At 43.3% G+C, this 18450-nt stretch overlaps 1 protein-coding gene and 1 long non-coding RNA gene across 10 annotated transcripts in view; one reads left to right on the top strand and one right to left on the bottom strand.

Moving 5' to 3' along the window:
- Positions 1–18450, bottom strand: part of PTK2 (protein tyrosine kinase 2) — a 191343-nt gene that overhangs the window by 127856 nt on the left and 45037 nt on the right. For 4 of the 9 annotated variants that reach the window (XM_084510083.1, XM_084510081.1, XM_084510082.1 and 1 more), the window contains exon 1: positions 3680–3699. The exons of 1 other annotated variant lie outside the window; for it this stretch is intronic. Coding sequence is in view for 3 of the 8 variants with exons in the window: in XM_084510080.1 (XP_084366206.1) it covers positions 5529–5574 (46 nt within the window). In the remaining 5 variants the exon portion in view is untranslated. Of the gene's footprint in view, positions 1–3679; positions 3701–5528; positions 6009–18450 lie in introns of those variants that run through there. 4 more of the 9 variants (XM_084510080.1, XM_084510084.1, XM_084510086.1 and 1 more) reach the window with 4 other exon arrangements.
- On the top strand, positions 5002–9747 carry LOC311432046. Its single transcript, XR_014689797.1, has 3 exons — positions 5002–5164; positions 7961–8092; positions 9049–9747. It is a non-coding gene; the product is annotated as an uncharacterized lncRNA (long non-coding RNA).

An 18450-nucleotide genomic window follows, 5' to 3' on the forward strand; every position in this document is an offset into this window, starting at 1 on the left:
CATGGGCCGATTTTCTTCCTGGGCTTAATCCAAAAGAAGAGTCTTACACCACGGAAAAGCCATATTTTCATTAGGAATTTCCCCCATAAAACAAGGGACTATGCATCATTCGCAGAACGAGTCCAATTTAAACAAACAAACAAAAACCAGGCAAAACCAGAAGGCGAGCCTGTAGTTTTACAGCTCTGAAATCCCTGCCAGGCAAAACACTCCTTTTGGAAAGCAGTGGTGATGCTGGGGAAAGCCATCCCTCTCCTGGCAATGACACAAAACTTGGTTATCAGATAAAAAAAAAAGGAGTAAAGAACTACTATAATCAACTACATTTATGAAGTGCTGTACTTAAGCTGGTTTTAATATAACATTCACAAAGGCATTTTCTTTTGTCTTTGCTGTGCCAGTTTATAGGAACCAGCAGCTTGTACGGGCTTGCCTGCTATAATGTGATAGCGCCTGTTAATTTAATGTCTCTCCAGTTTTTAACAGGGTATCGTGAACAAATCCATACCACATCATGAATTAAGGATAATAAAGTTTTTTTTTTTTGGACTAAGAACTGATGAAAACTACAGGCTCTGCTAGCACACTGACATTTTTGCATGGCATGAATTTGCACCTCTTCCCTTTAAGCCACACTTTAGCAAGTGGAAGGATTTTAGCAAGCTAATATATGCCCTGCAAATGTAATGCCGGTCAGAAAAGCTCATTTCATTACAATAGTCCTTCCAAAAGGAGCTGTGCATGGAGATCAGTTGTGCAGTGGATTGCTTTTGTTAGCACAACAAAAACAGGTAAGGGAACATCTGGAGTGGACTGAAGGATTAGCACCTAAGGATGCTGATTTCTAAACGCTGCAACAGGCTATTGCCAGGCTAACTGGGTGAAGAAAATGAGAAAAAATATATATATGTAAGAACATACACACACTTTTTTTTTTTTCCTATGTGACTTGTGATAAAAAAGCCAAATATAAGAGGGATAAGAAATCTGTTAAGACCCCAAACTCTTGTCTGAACATTCAGCAAAAGGGAGTATTTCGATCAACGTGCCATCCTCTTTTAGATTCTGCCTTCCAGACTTTGCTCTTCTGCCTTTATCTCAAGCATCTCCAAAACGACAGTGAGATCACTTTGTTTTCCTTGCCTAACTTTTGGTTTTCCAGTGGCAGCTCAGGATTTAATTCCGCTCTGGTTCACTGGCTCGTCACTAAGTACCACAAGCGATAAGATCACACATCTCCATTACACTGCTGACACTAAATGCTCTCCAGGCACTCAAAACAATCCTTTGCCTTTCTTGCCCAAGTATCTCGAGCTCCATCTTCTATCCCATTTCTCTTGGAATAAGAAACAACCACCCCGATGGAAACACATCACTTCTCATAGCCCTTCTCACACATCCTATACATTTTGAGCAACATCAGCTCTACCACGTGCAGTGCGGTAACGCTGAACTGAAAAACAAAACCACCCACTTTTCCAGGCTATTTTTACTCTTAAATATACAAAAGCATTTGGGGAATTTTTCTTAAATTGCCTATGAAGAATTAGTGGTTCGATGAGATTAATGATATTTTTCTTTTCCTTTTTTTCTGCAGAGGCTTCCAACAATGAAGCAGGCACACATCGATGGAAATAACACGTGCTTTAAGAGTTTGTGAACCTCACGTCTTAAAAAGTCACTAACAAAAAGTTTAGAGAAAACTGATGTTTGGAAATAAATGGCTAACGTGTCTCATCAGCTGATGCAGCTGACGTAGGAAGATGCCAACAGGCTGCCAAAGGACGGACTGAACTCTTCCCCAGGTCTAAAAGAAGTGCAAAAGCGAGCTGAACACTCCCTCCAGCCACCTGAACCACAGGTCACGAGGAAGATGGAACAGAAAACTCACGCTAACAGATTTTTTTTCTTAATACACCATGGCTATTATATTTCTATGCTATGTAAAGACATTAAGGAAAAAAAAAAAAAGAGAACTCAGACTAATTACCTGCCTACCTTTCCAACATCAGCAACTTTCCTATGCCACTGCTACCATCGTGTTTAGGGGATTACTCAGCACCTGAAAAGCCATGGGTGTGCAGGACTTCAGTTATTGCCCCGGTATTTTCCTGCTGGTAAAACAGGAGAGAGTGAGGAGCTGGGGATGAGGGAGAAGGAGCTCTGAACTTTTCCCCCATGTACCGAAATCTGGCTTTTACTCATCGCTTATCGCATTAGAAAGATTGCAACACAAACAGCTTGCAATAAATAGGGTAAAACGCCTTCCTGGTGGACTGAGTGAGTTTCACAACACAGCTGGCTCGAAAACAAAATCAACACAAGGGCTTGGGCTGAATTGCAGTTATCTGGAGGCAGTGCACACCTTTTCCAGTCTAAAAGGCAATATTCAGCAACTGCAATCGGCCCTCGCAGACTACTCACGGGCGATACACTTAACATCACGTCCATTTATTGCTCGTAAATTATTAAACCGAGCTCTTCACTTGGAAGGTTATTAAAGAAACTTCCTCCTCCCTTGGGTGGATAATTTACAGCTATACAGCCCAGCCATCCAACCACCCTTAGCTGTTATTTCTGTTAATACCACATTTCCTTCACCACGTTATTGGGTATATTAAAAATGGCACGCCACGCAAAAGTTGGGAAGAAAGGCTACCAGCAAAAGCATCTAAACCAAAATGCAATAAATCATATTATTTATAAGTTTTAGGTATCCGCAAGCTTCAGATTACAGCTTTAGTAGGTTACTACCGATCCACAGAATGGATTTGGTAAAATTTAAGGCAATTAAAGTACTCTCTGGTCACGTTGCAGAAAGAAAACATCCCTCTCGGACACCAGCACAGATTTGCTCAGCCCAAAGAAACTTACTGCCTGCCTTTGCCGCGACCAAGACACCGACTGCAGTGCTCTCTGAGGCTGTGGCCAAGCCTGAAGCTCCGTATTTCACCAGCTGAGAGAGTTCAAGTTTCAAATTGCTTCGTGAGGGAAGGGTAGCGGGGGGGAAAGAAGCAGCCAAAAACGTTTTCCTCCTATCGCTGCCGAAGTAAGTCAAGTTAGAGGGGCTGCTCCCTGAGAAGAAGCACGCCTGTCAACAAAATCCACGCTTTCTTTTAATTTGCCAAGCAAAATATTCTCAAATCCGGAATATACGGAACCAGGCTACGGTATCAAATTCAGCAGCATCACTTCGGATGGATGCTAGGGTAAAGAGGAGGCAAAACCTGGCAACAGAGATTATACTTGATGAAGAAAATAAGTACTGATCTTATTTTTTTTGCAGCCCTGCAGTGGGAGCACACAGAATTAACAGCAATTCGGTCGGCCCACAGCACCGGCAGGACCGAAGGTTTCAGACTGATGCTCAAAAGCAAGCGAGCGCAGACTTCCCGAAACGTTTCCCGAAGCATTTTCAAGGAACAAATGTTTGCTATGAGATCACACACAGCACGCCAAAAGCTTCATCTGTCACATTCAAAGGGAGAAGGGACCGTTCAGAAAGACGTTTTCCGTAGAAATCAAAGACACCCATCACAATCACACCTTTAAGACGTTACAAAACACTCGATAAAAGTTTGATCAGGTTTTGCTGCAGGTAAACCGGGGCTTTAACAGATTAGAAAAAGGCTCAGAATGAAGCCAGGCAAACCAACCGTTTCTCTCATTAATATATTACCTTTCTTGGACTGCAGATATCTCACGACCCTTATCAAAGTAGGCCAGATCCGTTTCATTTCCCTAAGGTTAAGCCGGCGAGCAGTGCACAGGGCATTCATCGACTAGCGAACGGCCACCATTCAATGACAAATATAGCACAAGCTATTGCTCATCTGCCCTATTTTTTGGGGGGGAGGACGGTACGTCTTTTTTTTTTTTCCAGAAATCGCCACAATTGGCAGACTCGGAGATGCTGTGCCTTTGTCCTTACGTAACCGCTCGTGTCCCCTCTCCCCCCCCAAGAGGAATAAGAAGAGATTACACGGCACGGGGACGGCTGGGATAAGCCATCAGCACCCAAATTAAGTCCTGAGAACCCTCCTCGGGCAGCCAGGGCAAGAGGGAGGGATCGCTTTGCCTTCATTTCGGTTCTTGCAGGGGGTGGGGGGGAAATCAATACCTTTTAGCGTGGCCCAACGCAGCCATCCCCTGCAAGAAGGGTGCAGGCAGCCTTCCCTGCTGCCTTGATCCTCTGGTGCTGGAGCAGGAGGGAGAAAACTGATATCCCCGAGACTAAACAGCCTTAACACCAGATGGCAACAACCTGTTCTTTTTTTTTTTTTTTTCCCTTTAAAAGAACTTTTTCTTCCCTATCTGTACACTCTGCAAGTTACTCTCTAGGAAAGAGACTTCCTTCTGACTCCCAGGATATCCCAAGGAGGTGAATCCCGATTTCATCTAACAGTGCTGTTACCCAGTTTATGTCAAAGAGGCGTAGACACCACTATCACCTGTAAATCCCACTAAACAAGTGTTGTTTTTTTCTGAAAGCAAAGCACAGCTTGGTCTCAGCTTTACCTCCAGCTCCTGTTGCTCACCGCTTTATTAACTTTTGTTCCCCACCGAGGTGACAGATCCTATACTTCATTAGACATTTCCAGGACGCGGTGGTGTTCCATTTCTGTGATTTCTTTAAGTTATTTCTCCTATTTTTGCCCCTACTTATCACTACAAGGCAAGGGGCAGTAAGTTTAGCCTGAACTTTTCAGCAAGGCGCAGAAAGCACGCAGGACAAAGGCAGCGTTAGCTGCATCGGGTGTCCTCCAGACAGCAGCAAAAACTGTAAATAAACTCGGTGTTACTTTACCCGAGACCACTCCTAATCAATTATTACGTGTTCCAGCTCCTACAGCACCGTTTCCTCCCTGGTTCAGCCACCTCTCCCCTCAACTCCTGAGGCAACCGCCTCTGTCGGCGATCCAAGATTGCGGTGACGCAACACCCCACGGCCGGTTTCTCTTCCAAAAAAGAAAGTGGCTTTGAAATGAAAGTGGACAAGGGGAGAGTTATGCTTACAATCAGCAGCACTTAACCTTTCGCAGCCGCTTGCCATCTAAGGAAGATTGGATTCTTGGACTACTAACAACATTTTGAGCTTAATCCCCGCGCTGTGTCTTCCTAGGGATACTTTCACCCACATCACCAGCGCAAACATCATAGCAGGGTAAATATTAGTGTTTTGCAATGCAAGTTCAGATAATCACGGGAATGAGCTGCATGTTTCCACCTAATTATTGTTAAGCCTCCATTTCAAGTCAAAGCGCCTCGCTGTAAGGGATGCCTGCTTTGTGGCCAGACACCCTCTCTTTTTGTGTGTAAGAGCTGAAGCAAAGAGATATCAGTTCCCCATCATAAAATGATACACACAACTTCTTCCAAAAGGCACAGGAAAGCAGCACTACGCTGTTTTAAAACATAGAAACCTTAAAAGCCAAGCGCCGCAAAGCTACAGACGCACAGGTTGGTAAAACATGAGATGAAGGAGGGAAGGGAGGAGGGGGGTGAAATCAGGGTAGAGATGAGTCTACCTTTCGCCCAGCACATCGGGAAAGGGCTGCAGCCGCTTCTCTCCATGCAGCTCGCACCTGCTGGGTTGGGGCCCCGCCGCCAGCACCGCCACCACCGCCACGCACCCGGGGCGGAGGGGATGGAGCCAGGCTCAGGGTGACCCCGCTCAGTGCTGCGGCCGCCCGGGGTCCTGTGGCGGGGCTGGGAAGGAGAGCTCCTCTCCTCCTGGCGTGAGGAGAGATCCACCAGGCGACCTTCCCTCCTGAGCCCGCTCGGCCGCCTTCATCCTCTTGCTCCTCCGCCGGGCGAAGCCAAGGCCGGGTGAGCCGTGGCGGAGGGCGAGCGGAGGCCGGGAGTGAAGGAGGGCGGGAGGGAGGGCGGGCAGAAGGAGGGGAGGCGAGGAGGGAACGCGGCATCCATAGAGCCCATCTCCCCCTGCTCCCTGTTGACGGGGCCTCCAGCGGCTTCCTCAAGCCCCCGGTGCCGCGGTTGGGGCGGCGAACAATGCAGCCAAATTCAATGGGGGAGAAAATCCTCCCAGAGGCACCCGCAGCCGGCATTCACGCCCGCGGTTTTCTTCCCCCCCCCCTCTTCCCTCCACTCCACCCGTCGCTTTTATCTCCTTTCTACAGATGCTCGCACGCAGCCGTCCTGGAAAAAAAGGGGAAAAAAAAAAAAAAAAGAAAAAAGAAACGGCGACCCCAAAAAGCGCACGGGAACCTCCACAAATTTGGAGGGGCAAGCAGGCAGCCCCACGGCATCGCCGGCCCCACTGTGCACCTGCAGCCTGGCTCCCAGAGCCCTGGGAGTGTCTGGATGCCTTAAAAAATAAGAGAAAGCACAAAAAGCCAGCAATTACCACAGCCCATGTCACTACAGAGCCAGCAGCACGGCTGCCACCCCCCTACAAGCAGGGCTTCCTTATATATTTGTATATATGTATATATGTGTATATATATTTATTTTGTATGTGTATATGTATGTGTGTGTGTGTATATTTTATATATATCTGTGTATATATATGTATATATATACATACAGGCATATATATTATATATATACACATATATAAATATATATTTATGTATATATATAAATATATATAGACACACACACCCCTCTAGTCAAAAAGTGAAGATCACCACAGGCACACAGCCTTTGGTTCATCTAAACTTTGCAGGATTTAACATCTACACTACTTAGAAAAGGATTTTCAGAGTATATAATCACAGGATAAAATTCAGAATATATTTCAGTATATAACCAGAGTATAAGCATTGCACACGTGTGTGTTTCTAAACACGCGCTCGAGCGGCGTGTGTATATGGATATAAAGGAAAAACCCATTTTACCCTTGGCACAAAACAGACCGTGGACAACTGCTTTGGCTGAAATCCCCACTAAAGCCACCAGAACAGGGCTCAGGCAGCTCCTTTCACGTATTTTCGATTCAGGCCTTTTCACGTCTTGCATGTTAATCTTTCCCCGCTCGCAGCGGTAAGGCACAGGGCTTAGCCAAGTCTGCAACCAAAAGGGAATTAATCCGAAGCTAACAGCCTTCGACTTAACCTATCTGCCTACTTGTAGCAGCACAAACTAATCTATAGCGCAGATTTAATTACTGCTCATTATTTCACTGCCACCTTCACTTCTTAATACGCTGGCTACGCAGAACTACGGTGGTGCATGCGAAAACTCTCGATAAATACAGTTGCTGCTGCTTCGGAGAAGCGTTGCTTTCTTCTATATTTAAAGGAGAAAAAATATTCACTGGAAAAAAAAAAAAAAAAAAAGAAAGAGCGGGGTGAGGCCACAAGCAGGCCATCAGATGTTCTGCATCACTGCTCAGGCACAAAGCTCCTTCTGGGGCTGAAGAAAGCCAAAGGGAACCGAAGACGTGCCTGGCTGCCTCCCCCCCTCCCGATAAAGTTTTCAAAGCCTTCAAGTGCTCCGCAGACAGCCCGGCACTTCCCAGAACGGGCTGGGTGCTATTTACCTTCAACGCTGAAGAAATACATGGTGCTCAGGGGACCCGTCGCAACATGACCGAGTACATTTGTGTCCTACAGAAGATGCACGGAGAGGAGGGCAGGTGCCGGTGCGGTGCCAGCCCCAGCAAGGAGATTTTCCAGGTCCGGCTCCGCCACCTCGTGACCCTGAACCCTTCTTTCGCTCCGCTGCAAAACTGAAAGCTGCAGGCGCTTTCCCGGTTTTCACCCAGTTTGTTTGCTCTGTGCATTAGGGTGTAAAGTATATTAAAAACAGGCGCGGATTTGTCCCGTAGAAAGACGGTGTTTTGCAAAAAAATAAAGCTTAAAAAAATAAATTGAGAGGCAAAAGCGGTAGGGCCTAAATTAAGTTTTATTTATGAAAAGAAAACTCTTAAATATCAACTAATAAGTGCAAATTGTAGCAATATGAGTGGACCTGCATTTGTCTTTCCACTTTTCAGGTGAAACGGGTACAGACTAGCAATCCCAGCACCAAGAGATGCTGCCTGCTCCTTACAGCTCTCCTTGCTGATGAGACGATCCTTCCTGGCAAGGACGTTACTTCCCTGCTGTAAAATCACTACAAAGTCAAGGTGAATGCAAAGTACTACACGGCCTGAGAGCTTTTGTACTCAGTTTTACAATTTAACCGAATATCTCATACCCTAAATAGACAGCTTGTCAAAATAAGCCAATTGCTTCCTTGATGCTAGGGTGTATTTTCTTTTAATTTTCTATTTATTATTGTAAGAAGTACCTAGTAGACACAAGCTCTTTCTCCTCTTTCACACACCACTGCCAGTTTTTCCAGTACAAAAAAGCCCAAAGAGTAAACTTTGTGTTCTGGATAAAGTCAGAAACCCCAAACCTAGGCTGTTGGCGGGATTTTTTGTTCTGTTCTGGGGGGTGATGCAAAGCAGAAGATGAAGCACGAAGTAAAACAAAAAAAATAATCAAAAAGTATTTGCAACATTTTATACATACTGCACATCAAGAAGGTGTTGTAGTACCACTAACACAAAATCACCTGTTTTAAGTAATGCCAATCAGATTAAGCATTTGAGGTAAGGACCATTTGTCAGAAACCAGGATTGTGGAACAAGAACATTTGTTCTTCTCGTGTTAGATGCACATGCTGACATATATTGATAGTATCTGCGTTGTACTCACTGTGTAAGCAATGATGCTAACAGCTATTACACAAAATACTAAAAAAAAAAAAACCATCTATTTCAAAAAAAAAAAATATATCTGTTCATACTAAGAGCATGTAGAAGGATGGGCACTCTCATAAAATACACACTGTAGCCAGAAAACCTTGGAGAACCCCAATAATAACCTAGAGAGCCTAAGAAATAGCATTTAAATTATTTTAATATAATTTTTATATCTTAATTTTTGCACAGTGGCAATGACTTCAGTTGCCCAATGCCAGCCTAGTTTCCAGGCTTCTGAGTATCTCTGAAAGCAAAGGAAAGTAGTCAGAAGCTTTTGAGTTGTATCACCGCATTTGTGTTGTGTTTTTTTTTTGTTTTCATTTTGCCTGAAGGGCTGGTCCTGCCTCCCAGAGAAGCCAGCTGCAAAAATAACAAAGCCTCGTGGAACAAAGGGTTAAAGAGCAGTTTTGTTTTCCCATCAGTTAAGATCTCTGTTCATCAGATTTCGATCAAAACTGGCTGCCCACTCTGAGCACTGTTGGGATGGGCAGCAGGACGGGAGCTAAATCAAGAAGTTTCTTTGCCCGGAGAAACCAAACTAAACTCAGTCCTCAGAAACTTGGTGAAGTTCATGGATCTGTCTCAAGGCAGCGTTCAATAGCAGAATAAAAACCTTCTTTTTCGGTTCCTCTGCTGCTACATCTCAGCTGCCAGTTGAGCATACCAGCACCAGGGCTCTCCTTCCAACAGCAAGAAGAGAGCAGCAGTTTTGCTTCTTAGATGAAACAAAAAGGTGCAGCCTAGAGCACAGGAATCACACCAGCATTATTTTATTTATTTTTTTTGGACTTGACCATTCCCAGTCTCAGCCACTTTCTGGGATAGCGCTGGAAAGAACATTTCTTCATTGCATTCGTTTTGCCAGTTAAAAAAAAATGACAGTTCCCAAACCAAATTTGCCCTGATGAAAAATGGAGGCTTTTGTTTTGTTAAGCTGTAAATGCTTTTTCCTGAGAACTGCAGAACAGCCTGTAAAGCTAAAGTGCCTCACGACTGTTTTAACAATTAAAACGTGTTCATTGCTCATGTGACAATCTTCTGCATCCTAACTCATTTGCTTTTCCATGTTTGTATCTAGAATTCAGCAGCAATGCTCTCCAAAGAGCGAAACTGCAGTGCAATTTTTACTGATCTGCACTCTCTCAAGCTTACCCCTTACAGTTCCTTTAATTCCTGTAATTAGTTGTGGGTGTGCTCTATTCTGCAAGGACTCTATTGGAGGTCTTCCTGGGATGCCCTGGTACCTAAACACATCAATCTTTAAAAAAAAAAAGGCCAAAAAAAAGAGCAAAGCAAACTCCCAGTAAGATCAGTTCTCTTTTGGAAAGTTCTCAATCAAGAAATCTGGATTTGGGAATTCAGCCTTCAATGTTAGTCTTCCCTCCATTAAGCAGATTCTGATTTACAATTTCTTGCTCTGTTTTGAGGACGCTTGTGATTTCAGCTCGTACGACACAGCGATGGACACCTCCTAGCTTCAGCCTGGGCCAGGACAAGGAGGGAATACACTGCAGGATTCACACCCCGGTGTCCTGGCTCATGCTGTTAAGGCACCAGATGTTAGAAGGACCACTGAGTTAACTTCATTTTTATTGTTCCACACAAAAAAAAAGACTAGCCATTTTTTAAACCCACATGGGTTGCATTAATTTGCAGGCATGAAAGTCACGGCAGATTTTCTTGTGGGTGGACCAGCCCCCTCCTACTCTCCCACTTCCTTCCATTTACTTTTGCGAAGGCTTCTTGTAGAGAAATATAAAGGCAGCACCATGAAATCTGAGAATGGTTTAAGATTACTCCTTCCTTAGGGCACCGATTCCAATCTTCTGCGTCTTTGGATTCGAGGCTCTTCACCAAAAACCCTGTTGTCATCCTCAAGATGTCTTTGCGAAGTTCCTTCACAATTCCAGTGCTTCCAGAAAGCAGAAATCTGCTTGATGGTGAGCTGGAAAGCCAAGAGGAGAAAAGACCCAACCCTGCAGCTCCTGCTCCGTGCTTTAAGGCAAAATCAAGTCTGAGAATTCTGCTCCCCGTGCTTACCAGTTTGCACTGCTGCTCTCTTCCAGTTTGGATGGGGAGAAGGAGTGAGACACAAAGCTATCCAGAACGGTCATCAGAGCCTTACAAAACCTTCCTCTGTTTGTGCGGAAAGGCTCTGGTTATGGGGTAAACACAGCAGAAAGTACCTCCAGGGGGAGAACCCCCCCTCTTTGATGCTGTTTAATAGGGACTCGTTCTGCAAGGATTACTTTTGTTCTGTGGAAGGGATGCGTGAGTGGATCAGTTGACCTTATAGACACTCCTGGAAACCCCTCTTCATTAATTCAAAGGTAAACGAGAAATAATTGGTCACATCTTCGACGAGGCGATAGAGGAAAAAGAAGTTGGTTAGGGGTCAGCAAGTCTCTTAAGTGCCTGCTCAGATCTGGGCTGCTTTTTCTCTCATCTATCTAATAACCAGTCATACAACAGAAAGCAAGCTACGCAGCCACAGAGGGTCCAATTAATTTACCAGCAATGGCATAGCCTGGACGCGTTTCCCTCGTCCTACCAGCTTCTCCTCCAGATGCTAAATACCCAGCTAGAACAACAGCTTATCAAAAAAAAAAAAAAAAAGCGTGCTAAAAAGATGTTTACAACTAAGAGTTGTGTCTAATTTATGTATCACCGCACCTCAGAAGAAAGCATGTAATTTTCAGATTCATAGCATTACATGAAACACAAATATAACATTAGCAATTCCTCAGACTCACATCACTAAATGCCATCACAATGGAGAAAAATCCACAATAATGCAGCATTATTCCATTTATATTTTAAAAAATCTGGTGGAACGGTTAGTAATGTATTTCTTACTGAAGGGTGAGAGCAGCATAAATAATTTCCACGTGTAAATAAACACTTACAGGCTACGATAAACACCCATCTAACTTTAATGTTTCAGTGCTAGACGAGTCAAGCCAGTGTTGACATCCTTCAAGCCTAAGAAAATAGGAAATTAAAAATTCATTTTTACATAATGTCTTTTTAATTAAAATTTTATAAGCACAAATGTTAAGGCTGCTTAAGCGAGCAAATTCTTTGCCTAAGCTATCAAGCAAAGAATAATGTGTGTTTAAAACATAAGAAAAGATGCACAAATACACCTTTTCCTCTTCCATTCGCATAATTTGGGGTGAGAGCTGTTGAATGGGAAATTCAAATAAAAATTGAGTTTAACTTTTTTTTTTTTAATTATTATTTTTTTTAAGGATAACCTCAGTACAGTCAGCTGTAGCATAGCCCCTAAACCACCAATAAAAAAAATATATATTAAAAAAATCGACTCCTGTTCACTTTAACCAAACCCCCCTACAATTTTCTACGAGAAGTGCCATTCATTTTACAGGAACTTTCTCCTGTGTCTCTGACTACCTGAGGAGCAGCTCCTTCAAAGTTTATTGCTGTTTGCCTGAGGCATTCTCCGCTCGGTTATGGGGATCAAAGGTTGTCCTCAGGTAACACAAAACCTTTGATTCGATGCAAAATCCACCACCTTATATAAACTCGTTTGTTCCTCCAATTAGGCACAACTGCACTGTTCTATCCAACAGATTTACCCATTGAAGTGCCTGTAAACTGTAAAGCAAAGGGCCCAGAAAGCACAAGTACATGTTGCTCAGTTGTAAAAAGGTTTCCAGGACGTCACTGGGAAATAAAGCCCACGTTGGGTTCGTTAACCAGCTGTAACACAGCATGAAACTGTTTTGAAGACAGCAATTACCCCTAGTCTTCATCCTTCTGTAACAGGTACATTTATGAGCAGACCCATACAACCTCTTCACTGTAGGTTGTACAAACTCAACTGACTTGTAATTAACTTTATTCAGTGACTTGAGGACAACTATGCACAAAAGGCAGTGTTTTAATGAAGTCAAAAACAGGTTCAAGAATGCTGTAATGAAAATTAAAATAAGGAAGACCGAAAGCTACAAGACCAAGTGATACAGCTGAGAACTTTTTGGGGCACGGCCCTTCTTCAGATCTAGGGAAAGGGATATTAAATAAATATCCAGTGTCTTGCAATGGTAGACACAATGTTAAAAAACCTGACAGTGACCTGAATACATTACCAAACATCACAGGAGCAATGCTGTCAGCACTTAACAGCATCTGACAAGGCCAAGGATTCACCTCTTGTCTAGTAGTGAGCTGTCAAACACCTCTTCCAAAAAACCTGTGGCATTCGTCTCCACAATCCCATTTGATGCCTTTCAACCAAGTCATGGTGTTAAGGTTTTTATGCAAAAAAAACCTGAGACAAAAAACAGTGAATGCATAAACAGAGGAAGATGATAAGCCTTGTCTTGGTGGCAGCACATGGAGAACAAAATGCAGTCAAATGTCTGATAGAGAAGTTTAAGCATTCTGAAATGAAGGCACAGTAAGAATTTTTAAATTGCTGAATGAACTGTGAAACTGACATCTTAATAGGTCATCTTCATAGGTTAAAAGACTTATGTCTAGTTGTTTCTGTCTTGAGGGTAGGAAGGACAAACTTCTTCTTCCCCTCAGGCTTTGAAGGAGGCAGGTCGTTCAACAAAGCTCATCGCTGTTCTCCAAATTTCAACTTAAAACCCTTACAGAACAAGTTGTACATTAAAAAATGTCAGTAATTCAATTGCTGATGTTTCCAGAACCTCAATCATTAAGACTACCTCTAATATCCAACCATATACCTTTCCGTATCATAAAGCCTAAAGTTTCAGAAGTTTAACAAAACCATTTAGTCCTCCTCTTGGAGGATGCATAGTTGACCAGGGAACAATCAGCAGGAATTCTCATATAGCCTTTCATTTATGATCATTTAAGGCGTAACTTATAACAAAGTCTGATAAAAGTTCAACCACGTTATGTTTTTCCTCTTAGTTCATTGTGGCCCATGATGTTCTACTTCAAACAAGCTTATGTGTATTTTGGGAGACGATCCCAAGCCACTCCCGACTCAGGTCTTGCAGAACAAAAAAACACAAACAACTAATATTTTATATAAACAACTACACAAGATCCAACCTGATTTCCAGAATCCTTCTTTCAGTAACACCGTCATCATCACCCCTCCTTTACTTTATATTTGCTGCTATCACAACCTTAGGTACTAACATACTTGGATAGTATAGCAAGCATATCCAAGCAAGTTTCAGGGCTCATTAAAACACACTATTAATGGTGCCCAATTCCACAGGTATCTTAGAATCACAGAATATCCTGAGTAGGAAGGGACCCTCAAGGATCATCGAGTCCAACCCCAGGGTCCCCAGAAGACCACCCAAAAAAAGTCAGACTACGTGTCTGGGAGCACTGTCCAAACACTTCTTCAGCTCCAGCAGGCTCGGTGCCATGACCACTGCCCTGGGGAGCCTGTCCCAGTGCCTGACTACCTCTAGGTGCAGAACCTTTCCCTAACCCCCAGCCTGACCCTCCCCTGTCCCAGCTCCATGCTGTTCCCTCGGGTCCTGTCGCTGTCCCCAGAGAGCAGAGCTCAGCGCCTGCCCCTCCGCTCCCCTCGTGAGGGAGTTGAAGGCTGCCATGAGGCCTCCCCTCGGCCTGCTCTGCTTGGGGCTCAACAAACCAAGGCACCTCAGCCACTCCTCATATGCCTTGTCCTCCAGACCCTTCACCATCTTTGTAGCCCTTCTTTGGACACTCTTTAACAGCTTTATATCTTTATATTTATATCTTGTATTTATATCTTATATTTATATCTTGTACTGTGGCACCCAAAACTGCACACAGCACTTGAGGTGAGGCCACACCAGCACAGAACAGGACAATTCCTTCCCTTGACGGGCTAGCAATGCTGTGCTTGGCACACCCCAGCGTACAGTTGGCCCTTCTGGCCGCCCAGGTATGCTGCTGGCTCATGTTCAGCTTGCTGTTGACTAAAACCCCAGATCCCACCCTGTGGGGCTGCTCTCCAGCATCTTGTTCCCCAGTGTGTACATATAACCAGGGTTGCCCCTTCCCAGATGCAGAATCCGGCACTTGCTCTTGTTAAATTTCATGTTGTTGGTGATTGCCCACCCCTCTAATTTGTCCAGATCTCTCTGCAAAGCCTTACCACCCTCGACAGCGTCAACAGCTCCACCCAATTTGGTATTGTCCACTAACTTGCTCAAAAAGCCTTCAAATCCTTCATCCAAATTGTTTATTGAAAGAATGAAGAGGACTGGTCCTAAAATGGAGCCCTGGGGAACCCTATTAGCAACAGTTCGCCATCCCAACATTACCCCATTTACAAGTATCCTATAAGCCTGACCCATCAGCCAGTCCTTCACTCAGCTTATTCCACTTTTATCTAACTGCATTCTGGTCACCTTGTCCAGGATAGCGTGAAAGACAGTATCAAAAGCTTTACAGAAATCCAGAAAGATTACGTCAACATCTTCTTGACAAAGTGAAGGGATACAGAGGATGCTCCTTTCCCACACTTTTGAGTTTTATCAGAGGAAAAAGGAAAGTAACATCTTGAAAAATGTATCAAGGTTTAGTCATCTCGGTTGCCTCTGCAGCAGAGCACTACAATATGAGATGCAAATATAACTGGACAGGAAACCCACATGGTGTGTGGTTTAAGAGAAATCTGCTCTGTGCATTATTTCTACACATTCAAAGGATTACAAGAGTTGAAGTGGTTACAGAAATTAGCAGGAATTGCACTTTTCTATGGAGTAGCCTTATTAAAAACAGTAAATGTGTTATGGCATAAGCATAAGATAAAGGTGCTGCAAGATAAAGTATATATGTTTATGTACTGCAATTATTCATTTCTTTAGCTTTCAGAATTTCGTATTTTTCTTACTGTGGTCTGCACCATAACAAGACCCTTTCAGCAGCTGCCACCAAACGTTTTTTCTTGTAAAGGAGCAACACGGTCTCTCATTCACCATACCCTAATGCCTGAATAGCTCACCGTCCTCCACTTGCAAGGCTGGCTCTGCTTCTACATCTTTTTTTTTTCTTTTCCCTTAAGGAGATAGGTGAATTTTCTCTCAGTTCTCTCAGGTAACTACCTCCTGCCTTGACTTTCAAACAAATTTTTACAAACTCAGAAAATCCCTCCCTACAACAAACAAATCCCTTAAGTTCCTAACTCCTTACCAAACAGCCTTAAGAAGTTCCCTTAGAGTTTGCAGCTGTATGATGTCCCAGGGTAAATGAGCAGGCATGCACTTCTTAGAGCAACGATGGCCAATCTTTCCATTTAAAAGCAACTCCCTCTGGCTGATGCTCTAAAATAGCACTGGAAATTAGTTCACTGTTAGCACACAGTATGCGTAACAAAATGGGAAACAATTTTTGCATCCTCTGCTACTATCAGGATGTCTCATTCCAGCAGGGTTTGCTCCATCAAGCTGGAACAGGGATGCTCGGTCAGGTTTTTGCAAAGGTACCCACTGAAATGAGTGCACCAGCTGCACTTCTACCAGAGGCAAACCTTCACTTCTGAGAAGCACAACAGCACTCATACAGCTACTCCCCTGAGGCCAAAAACCAGTTTTTCCTGCAGAAATGTGAGAAATCTCATGTTTCTGTAATGTTGGTTGAGTCCAGACAAAATTCTGCTTTATATCCAGATCAATTATGCCACTTGAATAACTCTCAGCAACGTCCCTTTGGCTTTGTATATGGCATATCCTTGACTTCTGCAATTCTTCCGCTTCCAGATGACTGCAGAGAAGTAAGCAAGAACAATCCTAACTGTGTGTCCCCCCAAAATCTTGGGAGCTAGACAGGAAGCACTACAAGAACGTGCTCAATGGCTGCAGGCTTTGGTTTTGTTTCATTGTTTGCTTTTTTAAAGTTATCAGACTACTAAACCAGCTTGCTCATGTTTACAGGAACACGAAGCATAGGACTAGAAGGACTTTTCACGTCATCGACTCCTACTCCCTACATTGTCATGCAGTCCTGTCATAGTGCATTAATCAAGCGATAAACGCATCGAATTTCACTTTGAGCATCAAGAGAAACTAAACCAATTACTAGGGGTGCAGCACTACTCCCAGTTCTCCTGACTTTATCCCCAAAATTCAATACCCTACACTGGAACCTTTTTCCTTCTATCCTTTTTCTTCTGTCCCTTCAGTGCAAGACTGAGACACCAAAGATAACCTTTGAGCATAGTCTGTGTGCCACACACAGCCTCTTAAACAACATTTTTGCACTGCTGGTACTACACATACCAAAGTTTAAGAATCTCTTATGGAAGTATTTATATGATTTTTTTTTCTTTTTTTTTTTTTTTTCTTTTTCCAAAACTGAGTTTATTTATAGTCATACATAGAATTTCTTACTGTTTAGTAAAACTCTGGCATGCTCAGAGGCACGTAAGTTACATTTACAGAATATACAGCACCAACATATAAATACAAATATAAACTCCAAAGCAAAAAAAAACCACTGAAAACAAGACTTTATACACCGGCTTATTGTAGTTTACTTTCTAAATGACCTCTACCAAACCAACATTTTAAATGAGAAGCAGCAGCAACTAATATTTATCCTGCATTTTTTTTAAATAAAGACTCCTAGATCTGACATTGCAGATAGCCTTCCCCCTTTCCACAACCTGTTACAAAAGAAAGATTCTCTTTCCAAATAACTATCTTTACGTAAGCTTGTATCTTCATGGGCTATAACAAAGCCAGTAATGCCCTAAATCAACCTCAAAATAAGCAAACCAGGCCTTGGTAGCATTTCAGGTTGGTTTGATGAAGTGCCATTGTCGCCTCTAAATAATATCAAATTAATGCTCACCAGCATTTTGCTGATGAAATGTCTTCAGGAGAGAATAATAAACTACTGCCTTAGCATCACTGACGAACCACAGACTTACTTGCAAACAGAAATCAATTATTTAGCTTTGATAATTACATATAAGGCTACCCCTAGCTTACTGATGCTACAAGCACTTGTCCTTTTCTGTCTCTTCTGATACTTCTGAGAAGAGCAAGGGCTTGAAGAGTAGATGGACCTTGGGCGTCAACAAAAGGTTGCACAGCTGGTGTTGGCAACAGGGTTTTGGCTGGGATCCTCTCTGAGGATTGAAGACTTTTTGGTAGAGAAGGGATCCACCTTACAAAGTGAGGCAAAATCATCTCTACCACCAGGCTGACCTGGTTAAGAGCTTGAAACTAGAAATGATGGAGGGCACAGATGATAACTAGGTTAACTGATTAACAAGGATATCAAACAAGGATTGAGGTAGGAGATGTGAAAGGACGGAACTGGAATAAGCAGGCCCTGGTCACCATGGGGGACTCACCACCCTAGTATCTGCTGGAGGGTCAATGCAGCAGGGTACAACAAATCCCAAGGGTTTCTGGAGTATGTTGCTAGCTTCCAGGCACAAGTGATGGAAGTCTAGCATTCCTGACCAACCTGACAGACTTCTATGATGAATGGGCTAGCCTGGTGGACGAGAGGATGTTGTTTATTTTTACTTCAGCAAAGCTTTCAGCACTGCCTCCTTTTGACAACATCTTTGTAGACAAACTGATGGAGCATGGACGAAATAAATGGACAGTGAAACAAACTGAAAATGGTCCAGACTGTCAGACTCAATGTCTTGTGACCAGCAGCTCGAAGTCCAGGTGGAGACCAGCCACAAATAATAAAAGATTAACAACAGCATTTTCTAAAGGAAAAAGAAGAAACACTAAGTCACCTGCTTTTGAATTGTTTGGACCAGC

The sequence above is a fragment of the Aythya ferina genome (genome assembly GCF_964211825.1).
Source record: "Aythya ferina genome assembly, chromosome: 2".
Taxonomy (NCBI): domain Eukaryota; kingdom Metazoa; phylum Chordata; class Aves; order Anseriformes; family Anatidae; genus Aythya; species Aythya ferina.